Source organism: Mustela nivalis (assembly GCF_964662115.1).
Source record: "Mustela nivalis genome assembly, chromosome: 6".
NCBI classification, from domain to species: Eukaryota; Metazoa; Chordata; class Mammalia; order Carnivora; family Mustelidae; genus Mustela; species Mustela nivalis.
The window spans coordinates 77,571,774-77,597,280 of record NC_139025.1 but is presented as its reverse complement, the minus strand read 5'-3'; the positions used below and the strand labels follow the sequence as shown (position 1 = coordinate 77,597,280).

Below are 25,507 nucleotides of genomic sequence, written 5' to 3'. Positions count from 1 at the left end.
GAAGAAGAAGAAATAGAGGAGGAGAGGGAAGCAGAAAAGGAAGAGGAGGAGGGGGAACAAGAGAAGGAGGAGGAGGAAGAGAAGAAAAGGGGCAGCAAGAGCAGCAAACATCTGAGTCCTCACATCAGGGTGTTGTCCCCACAGACCAAGCCATGTGACAGTCATGAGACTCGCACTGTTTTTTTGTGCCTTATTATCAAACAGAGAGTCTTCTACCCTAGTGGAGCCCTCTTTCAAATTCCTCCTGATTAAAAACCAAACAGAACCAAAATAAAGCCCACAAGCTTCCATGCATTCTGTGGTGGAACATTACCTTTCTTCATATGGGATCCATTAAGTCAAACATCTGAAGTTTGTGGTTAGGCTGTGATTTCTCCACAGCCCGTAGTGATGACTGATGCTGGGGAAAAGCCAAAAGTTTCCCTGTGTAGCAATTTTAGGTTTTTGTCAACACCCTCATAGCAAAGGGAAGCCGGTTCTAAGCCAACCCAACATTAGTAACACCTCCCCTGAAGCTGTAAAAAGAAGATTACTTCTGCTAATACATCATTAAGCCAACGCCTAGAGCAGCATATGTGCTCTTCAGCAGCACCAATGAGGACTGCCTACAGCCTGTTCAAAAATAAATAAATAAATAAATAAACATAAACATCCCCAGATGATGTTTGGCGTTTACCTGCTGAGAGCAATCTCCCATGGCTAGTTTCCAGGAGTTAGAGGCCAAAAACCTGACCATGTACACACATGTTTCTATAGTAGAAACTGATTTAATATGATGATCAGGGTATTCATAAGTTATAAAGCATTGGGTTAAATCTTATTTAACAAACATTTATAGAAAATCTATTATGTGCCAAGCCCTGTGCTGGGCCTTGGGCATTTTAAGATGACTAAAACACAGTCTGGCCTTCAGGTAGCTCATATTCTAACACCTGGGAAGCTCATGAGTATCACAGGGCTGGTATCACACTGGTTTATGAACAAGGTGCTCTGAGGAAGAAGAGTGCTGCATTTGGAGAGTAGAGAAAGAACTGATAGAATAAGGAATACTTAAGTTGGACACTGAAGTTTCCAGGTGAGTAGAAGTTTTCTAAAAGGAGAAGGGAAGAGTTAAGTCCAAGTGGTGGAAATAGCACACGCAAAGAGTAGAAGTACACAATGCATGCCTGAAATGGCAAGATCTAGGGAGGCTTGAAAAGTTTGGGGAAATAGAAGAAAAGTAGATTGAGGTCAGATTGCAAATAATCTTGAATGTCCTGCTAAGAATGTTACCCTCTAAGTTCTAAGAGGCCACCAAGGATTTTATGTAGGTGATGGCAAAATCAGGCCAATGTTTTAGAAAGAATACCCCCATATCGACACAGAGTATTATCTTAAAATGAAGTGGTTTTGAAGATACTGCAATAATACAAGCAAGTGGTGATCAGAGCCTTAACTAAAGCAATTATACTGGGAAACATCTCTAGAAACACAAGGAGTAGTATCTGAGGATCTATTAATTCTCTGTGTCTCAGTTTTGTTGACCTTAAAATGGGCATAAAAATAATAGTACTTACCTTATAGGGCTGTTGTGATAGTTAAATCACTTAATTCATGAAGAACATCTCTAACAGTGCTGGACTTAATAAGCACTTGTGATATGTTACTTATACTTATTATTGCAGTGTTAAGGCTAAGTTGAAAATGAAAGGCATTCATAAAGTTACAAAAAAACCCAAAACATAACTCTCAGTACATAACTAAGAGTGAAATCATTCTTGAGAAACAGCAGTGTAACGATCAAACATAATCTCAGCTACCAGCCATACCTATGACAGACATCCTTTTTCTGATATTGTTGAAGTCCAAGAAGGCAAGCAGTTGGTAAGTAACCAGTGTTCCCAATTCTTCTACTGTTATCGTGTCTGGGGTTCGAGACTTAAAAATGAACCCAAAATTCCTTGCAGCAGTCACTAAAGCTCCCTCATCAGGTGACTGAACTTGGTAAATCAGCTGCCCTAAAAGGAAAAGAAACTACCATGTTAAACAATAGCAAAAAAAAAATCTATTAAACAAGAAAGGAAAAGAAACAAATGCATTAATACTGAGATTAATGGCTAAAATTCACGGAATGCCAATACTCAACTCATTCTGTAACATTGAACTCAAGCGTTAGTTCCAGAAATCCAAACTTTTCAACTTGCCAAGCAGCTGGACCAAGTGCCTGTCCTGGAGATACTACAGGACACCATGTATACCACAAACACAGCCCTTGTCATCTCATACAAAAATGCCCATTTCTACATCTCCCTTTCCATAATATTGGAGGTTTCTTAGGTCAAAGGCTGAATCTTTGTATATTCAGTGACTAGAATTGTGCAGTGGAAGTTTCACAAACTAAAATACTTAATATGTGTTAACTCACAGAATCCTCTCAGACATACCTGAGGTAGGGATTATTAAAAAAATTTTTTCCCATTTTATACCACTGACCTATGACTATAGAGGTTATATAATCTGAGTAAGATCATATAGCCAAAGAATAATGGAGCAGATATTCCAAATTACACTTGGGTCTGTTACTAATGACCATTTCATGAGAATGCATACAAGAAACTCTTAAAATGTAAGAAATCAAACTGGTATGTTCATTCTTGGTGGCTGATACTGTGAAAGCATTAGGCTAAGAGTAAGAGGGCAGAAGAAAAAATGAAATGAGGAAAACAAAACAAAACAACCCATAAAAATACAGCATGTATAAGGTAAAACCTTCTACATAAAATTGTATTATCTTTGTAAAAATACATCAGAAAAAGTAGGCAGAGTTAAAACCATATTTACTGAGTTATAGTACTGTCCAACAAAAATTCTTAAAAAATGAATTGCATATTAATGTGTATGCTACGATTCCTTTTCATCCAAAACAAATAAACCACCTGCTTATTATATATATTCACATATATATGCACAAATGGAAAGGCTGAAATGATGCACACCAAATGTTTTCATTGGTTATCACTGTAGGGGTGAGATTGGAGGAGTTCATGGAAGGAATTATTAGCTTTGCCTTTATAAACTTGGTACTGTGTGGTTTTCCCTTATATAATAGGCATAAATTAATTTTGAAATTCAAAAAGGAAAAGGAATTAAAACAATTACTTGATTTACCTACAAAATGATGTAACTTCCACTTCCGGCAACATGGTAAACTAGGTGCCAGGACCAACTTCCCTGCTACAAACAACTACAATTCTATATAAAACATTTTAACTTTTTAAATACATTCATGAAAGAGGTACTGGTAAGAAAATAAGAATTGTTCAGGTCAAAGACTGAGGAAAAAAATAAAATGAATAAAAGAAGACTGTAGCCAGCTTTTGCCTTGAGGGCATTTTCTGAACCAGGAGAACTTGATTGTTGGTTTCCAGCCTCTGAGGGTCCATGCATATTTGCACCATAAATTCACAATATCTAAGTGGCTTAAAAAAAACAAATTGAAAATTTAGTTTAATATATTCCTGTGTTAGAACAATGACCAAAGCAAAGCAAGTCCTCTCTGGAGGAACCAGCCTTCACCTTAGGACCCAAAGGATTTCTAAAAACAAAGTTCCAAGTAAAAGTTCATCTCAAAGTGAAAAATTATTAAAATCCCAATAAATAAGACACAATGAGAGCCAACAGAAAGAAAAGAAAGAATAAGATCTGCAAAAACAGCAGATATTGGAATTACTAAAAATAGCACACACAAATACTTAATAGATTTCAAAAAATAAAAGAGGCATAAAAGTAAGCAGATTTGATAAAGACCTAATAGAAATTAAAAATTAAAAGCAGCAAGTTAGATACTATTAGAGAAAGAAGTAGTGTACTGGGGGGAAAATAGAGAAAATTCCAGGATATATCCCAAAGAGACAAAGAAAGGGAAAATGAGAGACTTCTTAAAAGACGAGAACAGAGTGAAAATACCTGACACTGAACATCTAACATGAGAGGGGAAAATGAGTCAGAGGCAACACTGGAAAAAAATACATGACCAAGGAAACTCCAGAAATGATGAGAGGTGACATTCTACAGATTCAATAATCTCAATGAATTCTAAGCAATTTAGATTTTATAAAAACCCATATCTACAGTGAGAACATGGAAGGAGAAATCTTAAAAGTAGCCAGGGGGAGAAGACTGATAATCTTCCGTCTGACAACTGGACTGAGAGCTGACTATACAGTAACAGAAATAGTGGCAGATATTTACCCCAAAGATACAGATGTAGTGAAAAGAAGGGCCATCTGTACCTCAATGTTTATAGCAGCAATGGCCACGGTTGCCAAACTGTGGAAAGAACCAAGATGCCCTTCAACAGATGAATGGATAAGGAAGATGTGGTTCATATACACTAAGGAGTATTATGCCTCCATCAGAAAGGATGAATACCCAACTTTTGTACCAACATAGACGGGACTGGAAGAGATTATGCTGAGTGAAGTAAGTCAAGCAGAGAGAGTCAATTATCATATGGTTTCACTTATTTGTGGAGCATAACAAAGAGTATGGAGGACATGGGGAGTTAGAGAGAAGGAGGTTGGGGTAAATTGGAAGAGGAGGTGAATCATGAGAGACTATGGACTCTGAAAAACAATCTGAGGGGTTTGAAGTGGTGGGAGGGTGGGAGGTCGGGGTACCAGGTGGGGGGGTATTAGAGAGACCACGGATTGCATGGAGCACTGGGTGTGGTGAAAAAATAATGATACTGTTATGCTGAAAATAAATAAATTTAAAAAAATAAAAAGAAATAGTGGCAGGATACAATGGAGTACCTTCAGTGTGCTGAGAGAAAACTGTCACCTTTAATTTCTGCATACAGCAAAATCTTCAAGAATAAGAATGAAATAAAGCTGATTTTCTTTTTTTTTTTTTTTAAGTTGATTTTCAAACAAAGTTTTTGGAAGTTTACTACCAGGAGGTTCTCCCTAACAGAAATTCTGAAGAATACACTTTATGGCAACAGAAGATCAGAAATAGGACAAGTATTAAAAAGCATAGAAATTAGTAAGTATATAGGATAAATCTAAGGAAACACTGACTATAAAAACAATAAAAAACATTTTGTGGGATTAAAAAAGAAAATACATGACAAGAGGACTATATAAGTCTTCTTACAGGGTTGATTACTGTTGAAGGCTTCTAAAGTCTTTGTTTTGTTCAAAAGAAGGGTTAGGCTTTGATAAATTCATTATGCTAAAACTTCTAGGCTAACCGCTCAAATACAAATAAGGATTCCAAAATAGCAGATGTAAAAATAGAATAAATCTGTAAGAGGGGAAAAAAAAGAAGAGATTAAGACAAAAGATGAGGCAACTATAAAATACAAATAAGATGGTAGAAATGAACTAAATATACCAATAATTATATATGAAATACTTAAAATTTAAGTAAATCTATAATCAATAAAGGTGATGGACTAAATGTTGTGCTTAAGTCAAACTAAGTATATTTTTAAACGTCAAAAATTATTCCACTCACAAAAGATGTGTCTGAAACACAAAGAAAAGATTGACAGGTAGGTTGGCAAGAGATAGTGGGAAAAGGTAAACAATGCAAATATTAACAAAAGCAAAACATCTATAACATGTATAACTATATTCATATCAGCCAAAATAACCTTTAAGGCAAAAATACTACTGGAGATTAAGAGGATCAATGTATACTAATACAAGTTTAATTTAAAAAGACAGAAGTCTAAATGAGTATCTAACTAATAACACAACCTTAAAACATAAGAAGCAAACATTGACACAGTTACAAACAGAAACAGACAAATGCACCACAATAGTTGATGATTTTAACATACTCACTAATTGGGAAATCAAGTACTCAAAATAACCCACAGAGAGGTAGGAGACTGAACAATTAACAAATATTATCTCATGGATATATTTAGGACCCAGGACATAATAACCATAGAATGTACATTCCTTTCAAGCACACATGAGACATTTATAGGAACTGAAAACATACCAGGCCATAAAGCAAGCCTCAACAAATTTTAAAAGACCAATATAATGGGGTAATAAGGAAAAAAATTCTAAATTTGTTATCTCTTTAATTGCAATACACTAAAGTAGAAAAAAAAATCCTATCAAAAACTCTTGTACTTTCCTCTTTCCTGCTTCTAAAATTTCATCCTGATGAAGGAAATGAGAAGGTCAACTTCCCCAAATGACTTCTCCATGAAACAGCACACATTTAAAATTAAAGCAATAGCTTCAACTATTAATTATATATTACAAATTTTAAGTTTATTAGATTTGGGTTCTACTCTCTTCTATAATTAACATTTATATAAGAAAACTTTGTATTTCAAGGTACTTTAGCATATGGATTTAAGCTATCCTGTAATTAAAGGTTTAATAAGAGAGCAAAATAATTTCCCCCACTCAGTGATGTAAACCTTCACTTAGAATTTGATATCTTAAAGCAAGAGATAGAAATAGTTAAAAGGATATATACATCTATATCTCTTCACTTCAAAATACTTTTATATGGCAGGGTATTACCCAATAACCACCAGAATGGGTAAAATTTAAGAATAATAATGCTAAATGGTGGCAAGAATGTCAAGGCACTAGAACTCTTGTACACTGATGGTGGAATTTGTAAAATGATATAACCACTTATTAAAGATACCTGGGAAGTTTCTTATAAAATTAAACATATACTATGACCTGGCAATTGCTATTCCTAAGTGTTTACCAAAAACAAATTTGTTAAATATTTTTAAAGACATAAAAACATTTATGGTAGCTTTACTCCTAATAGCCCAAAGTTGTAAACACCCCAAATGTGCACGAACAGAAGACTATAAAATTATGGTACACTTGCATAAAGTAATATTACTCAGCAATAAAATAGAATGAACTATTGATTGATACAATACCACGGATGAATGATAAGAATGTTACATTATATGAGGGGTGCCTGGGTGGCTCAGTCAGTTAAGCATCCAACTCTTGGTTTTGGCTCAGGTCATGATCTTGGTCAGGGTCATGAGATTTAGCCCCACATTGGGCTCTGTGCTCATAGTAAAGTCTGCTTGAGATTCTCTCTCGCCCTTTCCCTCTGCCCCTCCTTCAGCTCACATGTACTCTCTCTCTCTAAAAAAGGAATCAATCTTAAAAAAAAAAAATACACTGTGTGAAATAAGCCAGACACAAAAGAATACATATTTTATGATTCCAGTTATATGAAGTACAAGAACAGTCAAAATTCATCTCTGATGATAGAAATCACAGCAGTGGTTGGCTGGGCAGGGGTTGGGATTGTGGAAAGAAAAGGGACAGGAGTAATCTCTCTGGAGTGACAGAAAGGGTTTATACCTTGTTGGGGTTGGGGACAGGGTCTACATGGGTGTATACAATTGTCAAAACTCATCAAACAACACACATAAGATCTGTGTGTTTTATTACATTTAATTATATCATATTATTTAAAAAAAATTAAGTGATACTAGTAAAGAAGAATGAATGCTATCAGTAAACTAGAAGTTTGAGAAATGTCTGCAAGATAAAAAGTAGATTTAACCACTGAAGAAATAAGAGAAAAACACAGCTCAAAGCATTTGCAAAAGGAATACAGAGGTATGAGAAATCCCCAAAAGACTCTCCAAACTCAGAGTCAGCAAATGAGAAAAGTAGTGCTCTTGGGGACATCATTAATAAAATGAGTTGAAGAATTCCACTCAGCACTCCAGCCCATTTGAGTTCCTTCTTCTGCCAGCTTTCTCTAAACAGTTGCCGCCAGAACAAAACCTAGAAAATGTTCTTCTAAAGAAATTGTACAGTCCACCTAAAAAAAAACCTCAAAAGATTTGAGTGCTGCAGCTGGAGACCAAAACTGAGAAGAGCCTGAATTGCTTCAATTCAATTCCACAAGGATAAGAGAGAGAAAATGAGGGAAAGGAGCCCAATGGTTGACATTTTCTTCCAGGTCAGACGTTGAGTACAACTCTCCCTCAAGTGGGAGTTTTGACACAGACTCCTAGAACTAGATCTGAGAAAGTAAGATGGTTAAGCCCAGATACCATATGAATTCCTGGAGGGAGGAACTCCACACCCAGAAGATGAGCTATGCATTCATTCTATCTCTCCCCCACAATCTGGGGAGACTGGCCACTGCAATCAGAATCTACATTCACCGAGGGACAAACAAGGATTCTCAAATACAAGGAAGAACAGTCATCTCTAAATAAGCAAGTGTAAACAAACAAACAAAAAGAACAGGCAACCACAAGTCATAAAACCTTTGAGAAAATGAAAATTAAACACAGAATTCAAAAAACAACATTCCATAAAATAAAAAATCATAGAGGAAACAAAAGAAAATTTCCAATTAAGAATAATCAAGATCCTCAAAGAGCTCTAAGAAGGTATATAACATTAAAATAAAAAGATTACTATTAAAGTAAAAACAGTTTTGAAAATGAAATAACCTCAAAGGGCAAAGATAAAAAAATGCCTTACTTAAAGGCATTGTGATATCCTCAGATAAAAATATAATTAATCATTGGCCTTAAAATTAGAAAGATCAGTTTGAGTCATAAATATAAAAATGTAAATCCTCACGGTAATTAAAATGGGGAAAGTGTTACTCCAGCATCATGGAGGACAAAACTATGGCTTGAATGTAATTGCAAGAACAGAAAAAATAATAGAGAGCAAAAAGACATGTATATATATATATATATATATATATATATATATATGTACATATACATATGTATATTACATACATACATACATTCAACAGTCTTTATATATATTTCACTTTGCAGTTGAAATTACTTGGGTGGTAATATTTACTCACTCACTGAAAGCAGAAAGAAATAAAACTTGCAAACAGAATAGACTGGACTCAACTGAAACAAGAAGCTGATTCACTATACCATTATCTACCTGCCTCATCACTTCAATATTGAAGTGGCCCAGTTGACTTTGTTCTATTCTATGAACTCTGAGCCCTAAACAACCATCTTAATAGCGTGAGGACTTGTTCATAATGGGAAGTAAGAGTATCCCACTATCTGTGTGCATCTATTCCCCACTACTGGGAAAACCCATTCATTCTACATACATGCATGATCATCATCTGCACCTATTAGTTGTTCGTGTTAATGATGAGAGCTAAACACCTGAGCTGTTATCTTCCTGCTTGTCCTGGCTACCAGGAAGCTCACAGTTAAATATGGTGCTCAATCGTTAGAAAGATTTCATCCCCTTGTACTTGCACATTTGGGCCTCATCTTTCTATTACTCCTATTTCTCTTCTTTTTCTCTCCTTTTCAGTCTATTCGTAATTTTTGGAAAATACTCAGTATATGAATAAAAGCAAAGAAAGCTAGTGATAGGTAAACCCCTTATGCAATGTATACTTTTAATTGAACATCCTTCTAATTCCAAATATTTTAAATGAAGTATGATTTCTGATTTAAAAAGGCTCACCACTGGGACATACTTTGTACTTACCTGCACTATTTTCCTCTGACATTACCGTGTGGCAAAGGGCAAGTAACCTAAGAAATTCATACACTTTGGAATCCCCCAGTTTAACAGATTCCATCAGACGGTGGTCAAAGAACTGAAATGTTCTATCTGCTTGGAGATTGACTGAGAAGTCCATAGGCTCATTTTTCTGTAGAAGAAAAATAAGGGGGAAAAAAACTATACATCTCAATCCAATAATAATCTTTTAAAATTCAAAAACACTTCCTCTATGTATTTTTAGTGCTTGTATGATTTTTCAGCCCCAAACATCTGGCACTACAATGGCTTTCTGTTTCTTCCTTACTGTTAAATATTATCTTCTCATTTCAGAGCCAAACACCAAAGCAGTGACCCCCCCACCCCGAAACCATAAGTTAAAAAAAATGCAATGGCTGTACATATCCTCAAATACTTATTGCAACTCCAACATACAAAGAAGCCCTAAAAGTGATGTCTTTTTCAAAACCTACTTAGTGGCAAAACCTGACCTGACTTGAATTCATATTGGCAGCAATATCTGACCTAAAATGGTATGTGTCTAATTATAGACTTTTTTGAGTCCACTTAGTATGAATTAATATTTTCCAATGCAAAAATATTAATGTGTTTTATTGTAGCATACTTTCTCAGATCTCTCTGGAGGTACTGCATAAAATAATGATAGGATTAAAACTGGGATCTTGAAGAGGTATTTGCACTCACATATTCATTGCAGCATTATTTACAATAGCTAAGAGGTAGAAACAATGTAAATATCCATCAACAAATGAATGAATGAAGATTATGTGGCATACAGATACAATGGAATATTATCCAGCCATAAAGAAGAGAATCCTATCTTTATGCCATAACATGAGTGTTGAAGGCACATGTTTAAGTGAAATAGGTTAGTCACCAAAGAATAATTACTGAATGACTCCACTTACATGAGGTACCAAAACAGTAAAACCCATAGAAACAGAAAGTGGAATGGTTTTTTCCAGGGGCTGGAGGAATGGGGAAATGGGGAATTGCTGTTGAATGAGTGTAGGGTTTCCATCATGCAAGATGAGAAAGTTCTAGAAATCTGCTGTGCAACATCATGAGTATTTTTAATAACGGTTAACTATACGCTTTAAAATGTGTTGAGAAAAAGAAAAACATGATAAAAGAAATAAGGTAAAACAAATAGTGGAGGAGGATTCAATTGTGAAGGTCCCTGTTATTCAGTAACTTCCGGAAAGCACAGAATGTACTTCTAAAAGTTTATTACTAAAAGCACTAATCTTATGATAGTGTCTTGGCAAAATAAACAGTTGATGGGAAATACTTTTAATATGTACTTTGTTTTGGAAACTATAGGACATTTTCTATTATATCCAAGTATTTGAGAATACCTGCATACAGGACACTCAGTTGTGTATCCCAGAATCACAGACACTTATTTAATCACAGATTGTTTGGTTCATGTAAGACATTTTGAAAACAACTGCATTTGGAGAAAAAATGATCAACTCACTAGTAAGGAGTAAAATACACACTGACCTGAGACTTCCCTAACACTCCCAGTGAAGAAACTGTGACTCAAAGATATTAGAACCAATCAAGCTCTCATTTGAGTATAAACTCAGCACACAGTTCCTTATTATGAACCTTTCTTGAACTTCATCCAAATAAAAGATAACTGGGAAAATCATTAGTAAAGGACTAGTTAAGAGGGAGCCCTAAATCCCTTTAACTGAAGGACTAAATCTAAAAGAAATAGAGAGATTAAGATGCCAAAACAAAATGTCTATATTATATACCTTGACTATGCAAGATGAAAAGACAGCTAAAAAATTGGAAAATATGGATTTCCTCATTTTATTTTTGAAGGTAAGATGATATTTAAAGTTTCAAATCAACTAATAAAAATCCATATGTATTTAGGACAACGAAAAATATAAAATATAACAATAGGAAAATATGAGGGAAAGGAGAAATGTAATTTCATCATTGTTTATATCAGGAAATTAATAGAGATTGCCTTAAAAAAAGTATTAAGAATATTACATAATCTCTTCAAAGTATATGGTAGAAGAACAATGAAATGCTTTCCTAATATTCCCAGACATTGTAAGAAATGCATACATACAGAATAAAGAATCCATATAAAGAATTATTTTAATGTTGGACGCAAAATGCAACCTCAAATATTATAACTAAGATAATACATAGCCCTATGTAGAAGGCCCAAATTCAATTATTAAAAGATTGGAATGCAAAGCAAATTCTAATCTTATATATGCTATATATAAGCATGCTATCTGCTATACACACAAGACATGCATAAAATCATTCAGAAACACAGAAAATAGCAGGTGGGCACATGCAAATGAAAAGAAACCAGAAGTCATGACATTAACATCAACTAAGATTGAATTCAGGCCAAGAAGAATTAATTTAGTCAAAGGAGAAAAGTTTTAATGCAAAATTATGTAATTCACAATAAAAATGTACCATGAAGAGTATCAATATATCCTCAAGTAGCATCAATACTTGCAAAACAAAGATTTCAAGATATATAAGAGCTATATATATAGAAAGATTTTCAAAATACTTTAATTGTTCTCTTTTATACTAAGAGGTGATATAGACAAAAGATAATAATGAAATAGAAGATCTAAATAATATAATTTACAAGGTAGAAATAACTGACATCTAGCTAAATTTATACCTTGAAAACCGAATATATATACACCTTCTTTTTTAAAAGCCTGGAACGCTGACAACAATTGACTATATTAAGTCACAAAGAGAACCCCATAAATCCCAAGAAAGTAAAAAGAATAAAAATCTGTTCTTTTATTAAAAGTGCAATAATGTGGAGAAAACTCTATCCCCTTGGGAATTTTAAAACTCTTCCTTAAAAACCTGTGTTTCAATGTGGATATTCAAACTGATATGACAAAAATAAAATTAGTTTAATAAACTACAGGCCAAATCTATGTGATAAAATTAAATAAGTATTCAGAGAAAAATTAAAAAACAAATATTTGTATATAAAAAAGGAAAAATGAAGTTATTAAGCATCCAAGTATGAAGTTAGAAAAAGAAAAAATATCTTCAGAAATGAAGATAGATGGCATTAATAAAGAGAAAAGCAGAGACAGGAAAATATATACGAATAATAAATAAAACTCAAAGCTGCACTTTTCTGTGGAAGAAGGGGGCAACTTTCTAATGTAATTAAGATAAAAAAGGAAAAAGAAAACAAAAATAAGAAATTAATTTTTTAAATAGCCACAAAGAGAAAATTAAAAGGATCATAAGAGACTTCTTTACTCAACTTTAAGGCACAAATCATTCTGATGTTATATAAACTGTCCCATGGAATACAAAAATAATGAAAAATGGGAAAAATTATTCTCTTTCCAAAGTAAATATAACATTGGTAGCAAAACAGACATCACCTCCTCCCCCAAAACCACTGAGGACTGATGTGTCTTACAAACCCATCGGCATATATCTCAATAAAGCATTAGCAAACAGCATCTAGCAGCACACAGAGAAAACAGCTTAATACCAGTGACATATATTTGAGGAAACCATGAATGGATTACAAACCAACAGAAAAATGGGTAAAGATGAAATAGAATCAACTATTAACAATATAAAAAGATGTCCAACCTCACTCATAACAAAATAAATTAGAACAAGAACCATATAGACATATCGTTTCATATAGTCTTGTCAAATATCAAAAACTCTGACAAGGGGCGCCTGGGTGGCTCAGTGGGTTAAGCCTCTGCCTTTAGCTCATGTCATGATCCAGTTCTGGGATCGAGCCCCACACTGGGCTGTCTGCTCAGCAGGGAGCCTGCTTCCTCTCTCTCTGCCTGCCTCTCTGCCTACTTGTGATCTCTCTGTGTCAAACAAGTAAGTTAAATCTTTAAAAAAAAAAAAAAAAAACTCTGACAAAACACTGTGTTGGTAAGAGTAGGGGAAAACACTCTTGTACATTGCTTGTGGCAATGTAAGTTTATAAAAATTTTAAAGGAAACAATGGCAATATTTATTAATTACAAATGTACATACCTTTTGATTTAGCAATTCCATTTGCAATTCCACTAATTAGTGGAATTCCGATTCCACTACTCTAGAAAGATCTCAAATATATCATTGAGAAAGTTAAGAACAGCACAGAGAGTATGCTACCACCTATGTAAAATATGGAGAAAAAAATACTTCCTTGTATACTTTGAAATATCTCTAAAAGAATAAAACAGAGGGAACTCTGTGATTGAGGGACCTCAATAGAAGGGATTTTGAACCATCTGAATCTATTTTTTAAAATTATATACTAAATATTTCATCTGGTCACAGTGGAAATCAGGCCTCCAGGAACTCCTCATTTTAAAAACACATGTACATGAAGTGTACAATCCACTGGCAATTAATAGACCTGTACCCTTGGGGCTAATAATACATTATATGATAATTTTTAAATTTTTTAAATTTTAAATTAAAAAGAAAAAAAAAGAAACACATGTACAATTTGAAATTAAAAAAAAAAAAAAGTAAGAATGAAATTTATCACCTCCACACCTTAGGTATATCTGTTTTCTGACCCATGCCTTCAGGAACTTCACCTGCCAAAACAAATTGAGAATAGCAAATGAAATTAAAACTAGATTTAGACATTTCATTTTAAGGAATACACTTATTAAAGCACCATTACTAGATGGCATTATGAGTTCAAAGGTAGACTTTTTAGGAGTAGTTTCAAACTATAGGCCTAGACATAGTGATTCATCCAAAGAAATACCCAGGTTTGCCCAAGATAGAACTAAAATGCAGTATGCATTAAAAGAAAATATAAAGCTCATAATCATGTACTTCTGTAAATTTTATCCTTCTGCTATCACATTACCTATGATGTTTGCCAGAGGTAAATTTTGTTTTCCACTTTATCCTGGGGTATTCAAAATGACATCCTAGACAGACCAATTCTCACCAATGTTAGAGCCTGGTGAATACATCTCCATCTTTGTTTGGGCCAGGTACAGCTAGGTAATATCAAGGTCAAATTAGCATGTAAATGTTAAACAGTGTCGATGCCCCCTACAGTCAGAAAGCATAGACAAGTATGTGCCAAATATTTAAAAATAATTTATCTTAGTATAAAGCCAATATATCCTTATTATAGATAAATTGGAAAATACAAGATGTTTACAGTAGAAAATAAAAATTAAAATAATCCCACCCCCTAGGAATAACAAGTATTTATAGAGTTTCTTTAACATCGAGTTCGTGTGTGTGCGCGCACGCGCAAACGTATATTTATCACAGAGTTCAAAAATGCCTGGTTCCTGCTGTTTTTAACCTAAGAATTTGTGAGAATTTCTCTGGTCATTAAAATTCTTTGTGAATCTAAATTTGAATGGTTGTATAATAGCTGTATAGCATAATTTATTTTAGCTTTCTCCTCTTCGGAAGCTTTTAAGATTTTTCTAATTTTTGCTTAGCATTTGAAGATTTAATGCCATTTACCAAGACTATATTTCTTGCAAAGAGAGTAAGAATTTCTTGGATCAATCCTGTGCCAGGCACTTGTATTATCACTCATCTTCATAACAAACTTGCAAGATGAAGATTTTTCACTCCTGTTCTACAAGCGAGGGAACTGAAGAACAGAAATCCATGGGAAGTTACTAAACTGAGTCTGAAATGTCAGCCTTGTATGTTTTTGAACCTGAGTCTCTCTTTTCACAACACAATGCTATGACCCAGAAAAGCCTCTGAAGAATCAGTATTTACTGTTTTTCTGGAGCCCTGGTCTAAATCTGGACCACTGTGTGACTGCAACATGGGTGGAATCCCCAAGCCAGTGAATAAAACTTGACATGTTCCTAGAATTTAAATCTCAAACACACTAAGATTATGCTCCAGTCATTGTGCCATAAGGCCGTAATTCTTAACTGATAAAAACGAAACAAAGCTGTGCCTTCCTGTAAAAGGACCCCTCAAAAGGGAGCGTGCTTATAAAGGTGGTGATAAAAATGAAGAAAAGTTAAAGAAGTTGAAGAAAATAAAAGTTCTGAGCTAGAAAACAGATTTAGATAATCAGAGTAGAATGCCCAATGTTCCCAAGGCTGCATATATGATATAAACAAGACCAATCTATAGGAAAACAAGAAAAAGTGATTCTTGAACATTCTGTGAGTACTTTAGTAAGAATATACTTAAATGACATAAAAAACACATTATAAATTATAATAGTATATAAACTAAGGGGATAAAGAGCTTAGTTAAATATTTCAGTTCTGCATTTTACTAGGGAAATTGCAAGCGTCATGGGATTTGGAAATTTGGAAATTTGTGAAGGTCTTGGAATATATATACTTGTGAAAATCAAGGGCCTTTCCTAAAAATAGACCTGTGACAAACATCTCTACAAAGAAATCCTGGTACACATGTCTGGTAAGTTACTTAGCATCATTTCCTAAAGTGATATTATCATTATTATGTTATTATCAATACGTTCCATGACAAAAAAAAAAAATCCAAAATGTCCTCCAAATTAAAAATATCTCTATGGGGTGCCTGGGCGGCTCAGTGGGTTAAAGCCTCTGCCTTCGGCTCAGGTCATGATCTCAGGATCCTGGGATCGAGCCCAACATTGGGCTCTCTGCTCAGCGGGGAGCCTGCTTCCCTTCCTCTCTCTCTGCCTGCCTCTCTGCCTACTTGTGATCCTTGTCAAGTAAATAAATAAAATCTTAAAAAAAAAAAAAACTCCACTCCTCTGGCTAAAATTTTCCCATTTAAACTACTCTTTGGACTCAGCCAATATTTTTAGAAAGCTCCTAAAAATAATGTCAAGAAAATTTTAAGGAAAGTCTCTATTTTACCTACAAGTTACTGTAATAGTGATATGAGAAAAGCACAATGTAACTGAGGGCTTATGGAAGTCCAGATTAAGAATTGTCTGGTTCTCACCCAGAAAGGGGGGAATTAGAGCAGAGGAGAGGTGGGGTAAGGAGTGGGGGTAGCAAAGGGAGGTCAAGAGGCAGGAGAGTATAAAAACCAACTTCTTATATTTCTTAATTTTGTTCAAGATCAAATCTTACTTTAAAATATTTGGCAATGTGTAAAGCTTCTTATTAGGAGACAAAGGGAAGTTTTTCCTCTCTTTCTCGGTTATTTCTGTACCGAACACCTGAGCACTCAGAGTCAGTGAAGAAAGATAAGGAATTCGAGACACCCAATGGAAACCTTCTGCTGATCTCCCATGCTTTCAACAGAACTATCTAATAACTGGCCAAAATCAGAGCAACAAGGGTCACATAGAAAAAGAATGCCTGAAAATCTTAATTCAGAGCAGGTGTCCTGACAAAAGCAAACAGGAATTGGATATTAATGATATAGCTTGTCTGGTCATTCAAAACAGCCCTGTGCAGTGTGAATTCTTAAGAATGAACTGTAAATTCTTACAAACACAGGCCCTAACACCACTTCCAGTGCTGTTAGGAAGCAAGTATGAAACACTTGCTTTTACTGAGCAAATTAAGTTGCAAAAACCTTTTCCTCCCTGGGATATCGGCATATTAAGCACCATGGAGTATAATTACACAGAGCACCAAAAGCAGTCTCAGATAGTATCATATCTAATCCCTATCTCTATTCCCAAATGGTAACAAATACAAAGTTTCATCTCAATTATTCAACATTCATTGAACAAATATTTAGTGTTTATTATATGCTGAGCACTATGTTAGATGCTGGCAGTGCCCATATTAATAAGAAACCCAGCAATAAAAGGTTTGTCTTACAAAATAGAGTTACTTATAGTCTTTAAGAACTGTTAACAGTATCAGTAAGAGGGGCTCCTGGGTGGCTCAGTGGGTTAAAGCCTCTGCCTTCGGCTCAGGTCATGATCCCAGGGGCCTGCTCAACAGGGAGCCTGCTTCCCCCCTCTCTCTCTGCCTGTCTCTCTGCCTACTTGTGATCTCTGTCTGTCAAATGAATAAAATATTTTTAAAAAATCAGTAAGAAAGAAGAACTCTTTCCCTTACCATAGATTTTCCCATTAATAGAACATTTTTTAAAAGTCATGATGTTTTGAGTGAGGGTTCCTGTTTTGTCAGAGAAAACGTATTCAATCTGGCCCAGTTCCTCATTGAGAGTAGTCGTCCGAGCTTCAGCAGGTGTGGATTTTCCAGAGTAATACATCTTCCGGTCCCAGTTTATAAAATAACTGTGTCCCAGACGAATTACTTCCATACTTCATCCATTAAAATGGAGAAAAAGAAATGCTCCATCAATTTCAGAACACACAAAGCTTTGCCAAAGTAAGAAGTCCATCAAAGTCTTCAGAGTGTAGGAGAAAATACGGATGCTCCATCCCCAGGTTCTAGTGACCTTCAGAAGCATCTCAGCAGAGGCTGATTATGAACCTGCCAAAGTTATTTCCCTGAAACACCATGAAAAAAATAGACTGACTCTGCATAAAACCTTGGAGAATGTCCCATGGGTCACCATTTATATTAAACAGGCCCAGTAGAGATTTCCTAGGTAACCTAAGTTGGCATTTCTCTTATACCTTAGGAGAAAGTGACTATGATTAAAGATGTTTGTCAGAAAGAAGATCTAAAGAAATGTGTACATTGAGGACTTTCTCTCTAATATACTGTTTGATGTACTTTGCTTTGTCAAAAGAGATAAAAGCAGTAGCTCTATAAAGCATTAAGCAAACCATAATAGATACTGAGTAAATCTCAATATTGTAAATATTATTGTTACACTACTTTGCCCCTTTGCCAGGAAAAGAGCATTGCCTCAGGTTCTAGTGGTAATTTATGACTTTCCAACTCTAGAAGTGAAATTTCTATGGCCAAATGTATGAAATTTTAAAATCTCTGTCATATATAAAACTAAATCAATTTCCAAAAATGTTAACATTGTAAGTTTGTGCAATTAGATTACTAAAATCATCATTTACTATGTATAATGTATATACATACACATCATAAAAATGTTACCAATTTATCACTTGTATTTTAATTTTGTTTCCATTATTTTTGCATGAAGAAGTTTTCTTTTTCATTGATCAAATTTATCAATTGTTTATAGTTTCTCTTTTAGGAATTTTGCTTAAATAGGATTTCCCTATGCCAAGATTATATATACAAATATCTTTATTTTTCTCCTGGTTCTTTACTGAATTTTCCCCCATTTAAATCCTTTTCACAGTTGGAATTTTTATAAATATGATGTACATACAAGGTGCTAATTTCAATTTTTATGAAGTTTTTTCATCATCATTTATTGAACAACAAATCCTTTCCCTTACTGTGTTGGGATGCTTACATGCCACCTATAAATTATATTCCTCACTAGAATCTACTCTAGGGATTTCAGTTTTATTCCTTAATATGTCACTTAGTGGGGGAGAAAAAGATAGTGGAGCTGTAAGTGGTCCTATTTCAAATGGCCCCCTGAATTGAGGTAGATATCTACCTGATCATTCTGAACACCCATGAAATCAGCCTGAGATGTAAGAAGATACATTTAGATCTCACAAACAGACTATCTCTGGCAGTTGGTCTTGAGGTATGAAGTGGGGAACTGTGATTTTTGTGGGTAGATATTGAAAGATAAATGGAAGTGGGGGAGCCTCTGGGATCCTGCACCTCTGGAGTGCAAAAGGCTCCCATGCTGGGGACCAGACACAGACTCACAGACTAGTAGCGGCAGGGAAAGGACTTTCTGGCAACCCTCAGACTGAAACCTGGAGCTGCAGGGGAGTGCATGCAAATTGGGGGTGGCTATGAATTTTAGAAGCACAAAGGACAGAGATGCACCTGGACCTGGAATCAAGGGCTGGGAGCACTGCTGTGGGATGCACAACCCAGGAATCTGCAGTTTTAATAGCACAGACAAAAACGGAGATAGTATGACATGGAGAGCTCAGTGGAAAGCAGATTGAGATCTCTCTGTTCTGAGACAGAGGTTTGGTTATGGTCACTTCTGCTCTGACTCTCAGAAGAGACACAAAAGCCCCAAAATACTGGTTTTCATGGAGCCCATCCCCACCCCCCCCCACGCAAAGGGGGTGGGGCAACTCTGCCCAAAGAGGGTTGCCTGAGTAACAGCATGGCAGACCCCTCCCCCAGAAGACAGGCTAGAAGAACAAGAGGAAGCCAACCCTAAGGTCCCTATAAAACAGGTGTATCTTATCCACTCATTTACCACTAAATAAGACTCATTTCCACTGCATACAATGGAATATTATTTAGCCTTAAACAAAAGAACTGAATTATGATATAATGTTCCAACATAGATGGACCCATCTTGAAAAATGGTCCCTAAGTGAAATAATTCAGACCCAAAAGGAAAATGTTGTATATGAGGAAAATGTTCTCTCATATAAGGTACCTGTAGTAATGAAATACATAAAGACTGTTAGTAGATGCTATTTTCCAGTGGCTGGATAAAGCAAAATAAGAAGAGTTGATGTTTAATGGGTACAGAATTTCAGCAGAGAGAGATGATAAAGTTTTAGAATGATGGTATTGATGGTTGTATAACAATATGAAAGTACATAAAGCTACTGAACTGTTCATTTAAAATAGTAAATTGTCATATATTTTGAACCACAAAAAATAGTAAAATGTGTTTGTCGTTATCATTTTGTCAATAAAAAAAGTCCTTAGGAAAAAAGTACAAAGTCCATAATAGAAAAAAAAAAAAAAAACAGGTGCATCTTGCTTGGATTGTGGTCAATAATTTGGACTCTGTACATTCCCTCAACCACCCCTCAATAGAATGACTAAGGGAAGGAACCCCTAACATAGGAAAGATTCACAGACTGTGACCTCTGCCACAGAACTAATAGATATGGATATAAGAGAGCTGTCAGAAATAGACATCAGAGGGTTATAAAGACAATAGCTAGGATCAAGAAAACCATTAATGGCAACATAGATTCTCTAAGGGCAGAAATGAGAGCTAATCTGGCAGAACTTAAAAGTGCTATCAATGATATCCAATCTAATCTAGATGCTCTAACAGCTATGGTAAACAAGGCAGAAGAACTATTTAGTGATCTAAAAGACAAACTGATAGAAAAGAAGGAACAGGAGGAGGCCTGGAACAAACAGATTAAAATCCATGTAAACTGAGAAATAGATAGTAATATAGCAATAGTAAAAGAGAAATAATATTAAAGAGAAATAAATAACACCATGAAACGTTCCAACATCAGAATTATTGGGATCCCTGAGGGGGTGGAGAGAGAGAGGACTAGAAGACATATTTGAGCAAACTGTATCTGAGAACTTCCCTAACCTGGGTAATGAAACAAGTATTCCTGTCCTAGAGGCAGAGAGGACCCCTCCCAAGATCAAGGAGAACAGAACAATGTCCTGCCATGTAATAGTAAAACTTGCAAATCTTAGAACTAAGGAAACCATCTCAAGGGCAGTTAGGGGGAAAAGATTCCTTACATACAGAGGGAAGAACATCAAAATAACATCAGACCTGTCCATAAAGACCTGGCAACCTAGATAGGGCTGGCAAGATATATTCAGGGTACTAAATGAGAAGAACATGTAGCCAACAATACTTTATCTGGCAAGGCTGTCATTCAGAATGGATGGAGAGATACAGAGCTTCCAGGACCAATAGAAACTGAAAGAATATGTGACCACTAAGTCAGCCCTAAAAGAAATATTAAGGCAGCGGGCACCTGGGTGGCTCAGTGGGTTAAACCTGTGCCTTCGGCTCAGGTCATGATCTCAGGGTCCTGGGATCAAGCCCCGCATCGGGCTCTCTGCTCAGCAGGGAGCCTGCCTTCCCCCTCTCTCTCTGCCTGCCTCTCTGCCTACATGTGATTTCTGTCAAATAAATTTAAAAAAAAATTAAAAGAAATATTAAGGCGAGATGGCTTCTATAAAAGGACAAAAACCCCAAGAGTGATATAGAACAGAAATTTACAACATAGAAACAAGGACTTCACAGGCAACATGTGACAATAAAATCATATCTTTCAATAATCACTCTCAACGTAAACAGCCTAAATGCTCCCATAAAATGGCAGAGGGTTACAGATTGGATAAAAACACAGGACCCACCCATATGCTGTCTAGAAGAGATTCACTTTGAACCTAAAGATACATCCAGACTGAAAGTGAAGTGATGGAGAACCATCTTTCATGCTAATGGACCTCAAAAGAAAGCTGGGGTAGCAATTCTCATATCAGACAAATAAGATTTTAAGCTAAGACTGTAGTTAGAGATATAAAAGGACACTATGTATTCTTAAAGGGTCTACCCAACAAGAAGATCTAACAATTGTAAATATCTATGCCTCCAAAATGGGAGCAGCCAACTACACAAGCCAACTGTTAACCAAAATAAAGAAATATACTGATAATAATACATTAATAGTAAGAGACCTCAACACTCCATTCTCAGCAATTGATAGAACATCTAAGCAAAAAATCAACAAAGAAATAAGAACTTTGAATGACACCCTGGACCAGATGGACCTCATAGATATATACAGACATTCAACTCTAAAACAACAGAATACTCACTCTTCTCAAGCGCACATGGAACTTTCTCCAGAATAGACAACATACAGGGTCAGAAATCATGTCTCAACTGATACCAAAAGACTGACATTATTCCCTCCATATTCTTATACCACAACTCTTTCAAACAGGACCTCAATAAGAAAAAAAAGTTTGGAAGAAATTTAAACACCTGAAAGTTAAGATGGTCCTGCTCAAGAATGTTTGGGTCAACTAGGAAATCAAAGAAGAACTTAAACAATTCATAGACACTAAAGAGAATGAAAATACACATCAGTCCAAAACCTACAGGATATGGCAAAGGCAGTCCTAAGGGGGAAATACATAGTCATCCAAGTCTCAGTGGAAAAAAAGAAAAGAAAAATCCCAAATACAGAAACTATCCTTAAACCTTAAAGAACCAGAGGATCAACAACAAATTGAGCCCAAATCATGCACAAGAAGGGAAATAATTAAGATCCTAGCAGAGATCAATGAATTAGAAATCAGAAATATGGTAGAACACATCAACAAAATTAGAAGCTGGTTCTTTGAAAAAATTAATAAGATTGATAACCCACTTGCCAGACTTATCCAAAAGAAAAGAGAAAGGACCCAATTAATAAAATTATTAACAAAAGGGAAGAGATCATGACTAACATCAAGAAAATAGAAACAATCACCAGAAATTATTATCAACAACTACATGCCAATAAATTAAGCAACCTAGAAGAAATGGATGCATTCCTGGAAACGTATAAATTTCCAAGACTGAAACTGGAAGAAACTGACAACCTGAATAGACCAATAACCAGTAATAAGATTGAAGCAGTGATCAAAAACCTCCCAAAAAACAAGAGTCCAGGACATGATGGATTCCCTGGGAAATTCTACCAAACATTCAAAGAAGAAATAATACCTACTCTCCTGAAGCTGTTTCAAAAAATAGAAACAGAAGGAAAACATCCAGACTTATTCTATGAGGTCAGTATTACCTTGATCCCAAAACCAGGCAGAGACCCCATCAAGAAGGAGAATTTCAGACCAATATCCCTGATGAATATGGATGCCAAAATTCCCAACAAGATCTTAGCTAATAGGATCCAACAGTACATTAAAAGGATTATCCATCATGACCAAGCGAGATTTATCCCTGGGATGCAAGAGTGGTTCAACATTCGCAAATCAATCAATGTGACAGAACATATTAATAAGAGGGGAGAGAAGAAACATATGGTCCTCTTAATTGATGCAGAAAAAGCATTTGACAAAATACAGCATCCTTTCCTGATTAAAACCCTTCAGAGTATAGGATAGAGGGAACATTCCTCAATTTCATAAAATCCATCTATGAAAAATCCATAGTGAATATCATTATCAATGAGGAAAAGGTGGGAACCTTTCCCTTAGTATCAGGAACATGACAAGGATGCCGTCCCTTGCCACTATTGTTCAAGACAGTAGAAGTCCTAGCCTCAGCAGACAGACAACAAAAAGAAATAAAAGGTATTTAAATAGGCAAAGAAGTCAAACTCTCTCTCTTCACAGATGACATGACACTTTATGTGGAAAACCCAAAAGATTCTACCCCCAAATTATTAGAACTCATACAGAAATTCAGCAATATGGCAGGATATAAAACCAATGCACAGAAACTGGTTGCTTTTCTATACACTAACAATGTAACCATAGAAAGAGAAATTAAGGAATCAATTCCACTTACAATAGCACCAAAAACCACAAGATACCTAGGAATACACCTAACCAAAGAGGTAAAGGATCTATACTACAGAACACTTATGAAAGAAATTGAGGAAGATACAAAAAGATGGCAAAATATTCCATGTTCATGGATTGGAAGAATAAGCATTGTTAAAATGTCTATCCTGGCCAGAGCAAGCTACACTTTCAGTGTCATCCCTATTAAAATACCATTGGCATTTTTCAAGGAGCTAGAACAAACAATCCTAAAACTTCTGTGAAACCAGAAAAGACCCAAATCACCAAGGGAATGTTGAAAAAGAAAAACAAAGCTTGGAGCATACGTTGCCTGACTTCAAGCTATATTACAAAGCTGTGATCACCAAAACAGGATGGTATAGGCACAAAAACAGACACATAGACCAGTGGAACAGAACAGAGATTCCAGAAATGGACCTTCAATTCTGTGGTCAACTAATCTTTGACAAAGCAGGAAAAAATACCAAATGGGGGAAAAAAACAGTCTCTTCAATAAGTGGTGCTGGGAAAATGGGACAGCTACATATAGAAAAATGAAACTGGACCATTCTCTCACAGCATACACAAAGATAAACTCAAAATGGATGAAAGACCTCAATGTGAGACAGGAATCCATCAAAATCCTAAAGGAAATATAGGCAGTAACCTCTTCAACATCAGCCACAACAACTTTTTTCAAGACATGTCTCCAAAAGCAAGGAAAACAAAATTGAAAATGAACTTTTGGGACTTCATCAAGATAGATAACTTCTGCACAGCAAAGGAAACAGTCAACAAAACAATGAGCCAACCCACAGAATGGAAGAAGATATTTGCAAATGACTCTACAGATAAAGGGCTGGTATCCAAGATCTATAAAGAACTTCTCAAACTCCACACCCAAAAAACAAATAATCAAGTCCAAAAATGGGTAGAAGACATGAACAGACACTTCTCCAATGAAAACATACAAATGGCTAACAGATATATGAAAAAATGTTCATCCTCATTAGCCAACGGGAAATTCAAATCCAGGCCTCATTGAGATACCACCTTAGAGCACTTAGAATGGCTAAAATTGACAATGGAAGAAACAACAAATATTGGAGAGCATGTGGAGAAAGGGGAACCCTCTTACACTGTTGGTGGGAATGCAAGTTGGTACAGCCACTTTGGAAAACAGTGTGGAGGTTCCTCAAAAAATTAAAAATAGAGCTATGTTATGACCCAGCAATTGCATTACTGGATATTTACCCCAAAGATATAGATGTAGAGAAAAAAAGGGCCATATGCACCCCAATGTGCATAGCAGTAATGTCCACAATAGCCAAACTGTGGAAAGAGATGAGATGCCCTTCAACAGATACATGGATAAAGAAGATGTGGTGTGTGTGTGTGTGTGTGTGTGTGTGTGTGTGTGTGTGTGTTTATAAAGAAGATGTTGTGTGTGTATGTATGTATGTATATATATATATATATGTATATATATATATATACACACACACACGCACATGTGTGCACATGCATACACACACACACACACATACATGGAATATTACTCAGCCATCAGAAAGGATGAATACCCAACTTTTACATTAACATGGATGGGACTGGAAGAGATTATGCTGAGTGAAATAAGTCAAACAGAGAATGTCAATTATCATATGATTTCACTTATTTGTGAAACATAGGAAATAGCATAGATGATATGAGGAGAAGGAAGAGAAAAATGAAGGCAAG

At 35.4% G+C, this 25,507-nt stretch overlaps 2 protein-coding genes across 17 annotated transcripts in view; both read right to left on the bottom strand.

Annotated features, from left to right (window-relative positions):
* GABPB1 (GA binding protein transcription factor subunit beta 1) overlaps positions 1 to 25,507 on the bottom strand; it is a 975,210-nt gene that overhangs the window by 587,639 nt on the left and 362,064 nt on the right. The window lies entirely within an intron of this gene.
* The window catches only part of ATP8B4 (ATPase phospholipid transporting 8B4 (putative)), a 256,040-nt gene that overhangs the window by 68,218 nt on the left and 162,315 nt on the right, over positions 1 to 25,507 (bottom strand). For all 14 annotated transcript variants that reach the window (XM_082734772.1, XM_082734778.1, XM_082734770.1 and 11 more), the window contains 4 exons: positions 17,549 to 17,757; positions 14,082 to 14,125; positions 9,498 to 9,663; positions 1,809 to 1,997 (listed from right to left, as the gene is read on the bottom strand). In XM_082734772.1, the coding sequence (XP_082590898.1) occupies positions 1,809 to 1,997; positions 9,498 to 9,663; positions 14,082 to 14,125; positions 17,549 to 17,757 (608 nt within the window). The remainder of the gene's footprint in view (positions 1 to 1,808; positions 1,998 to 9,497; positions 9,664 to 14,081; positions 14,126 to 17,548; positions 17,758 to 25,507) is intronic.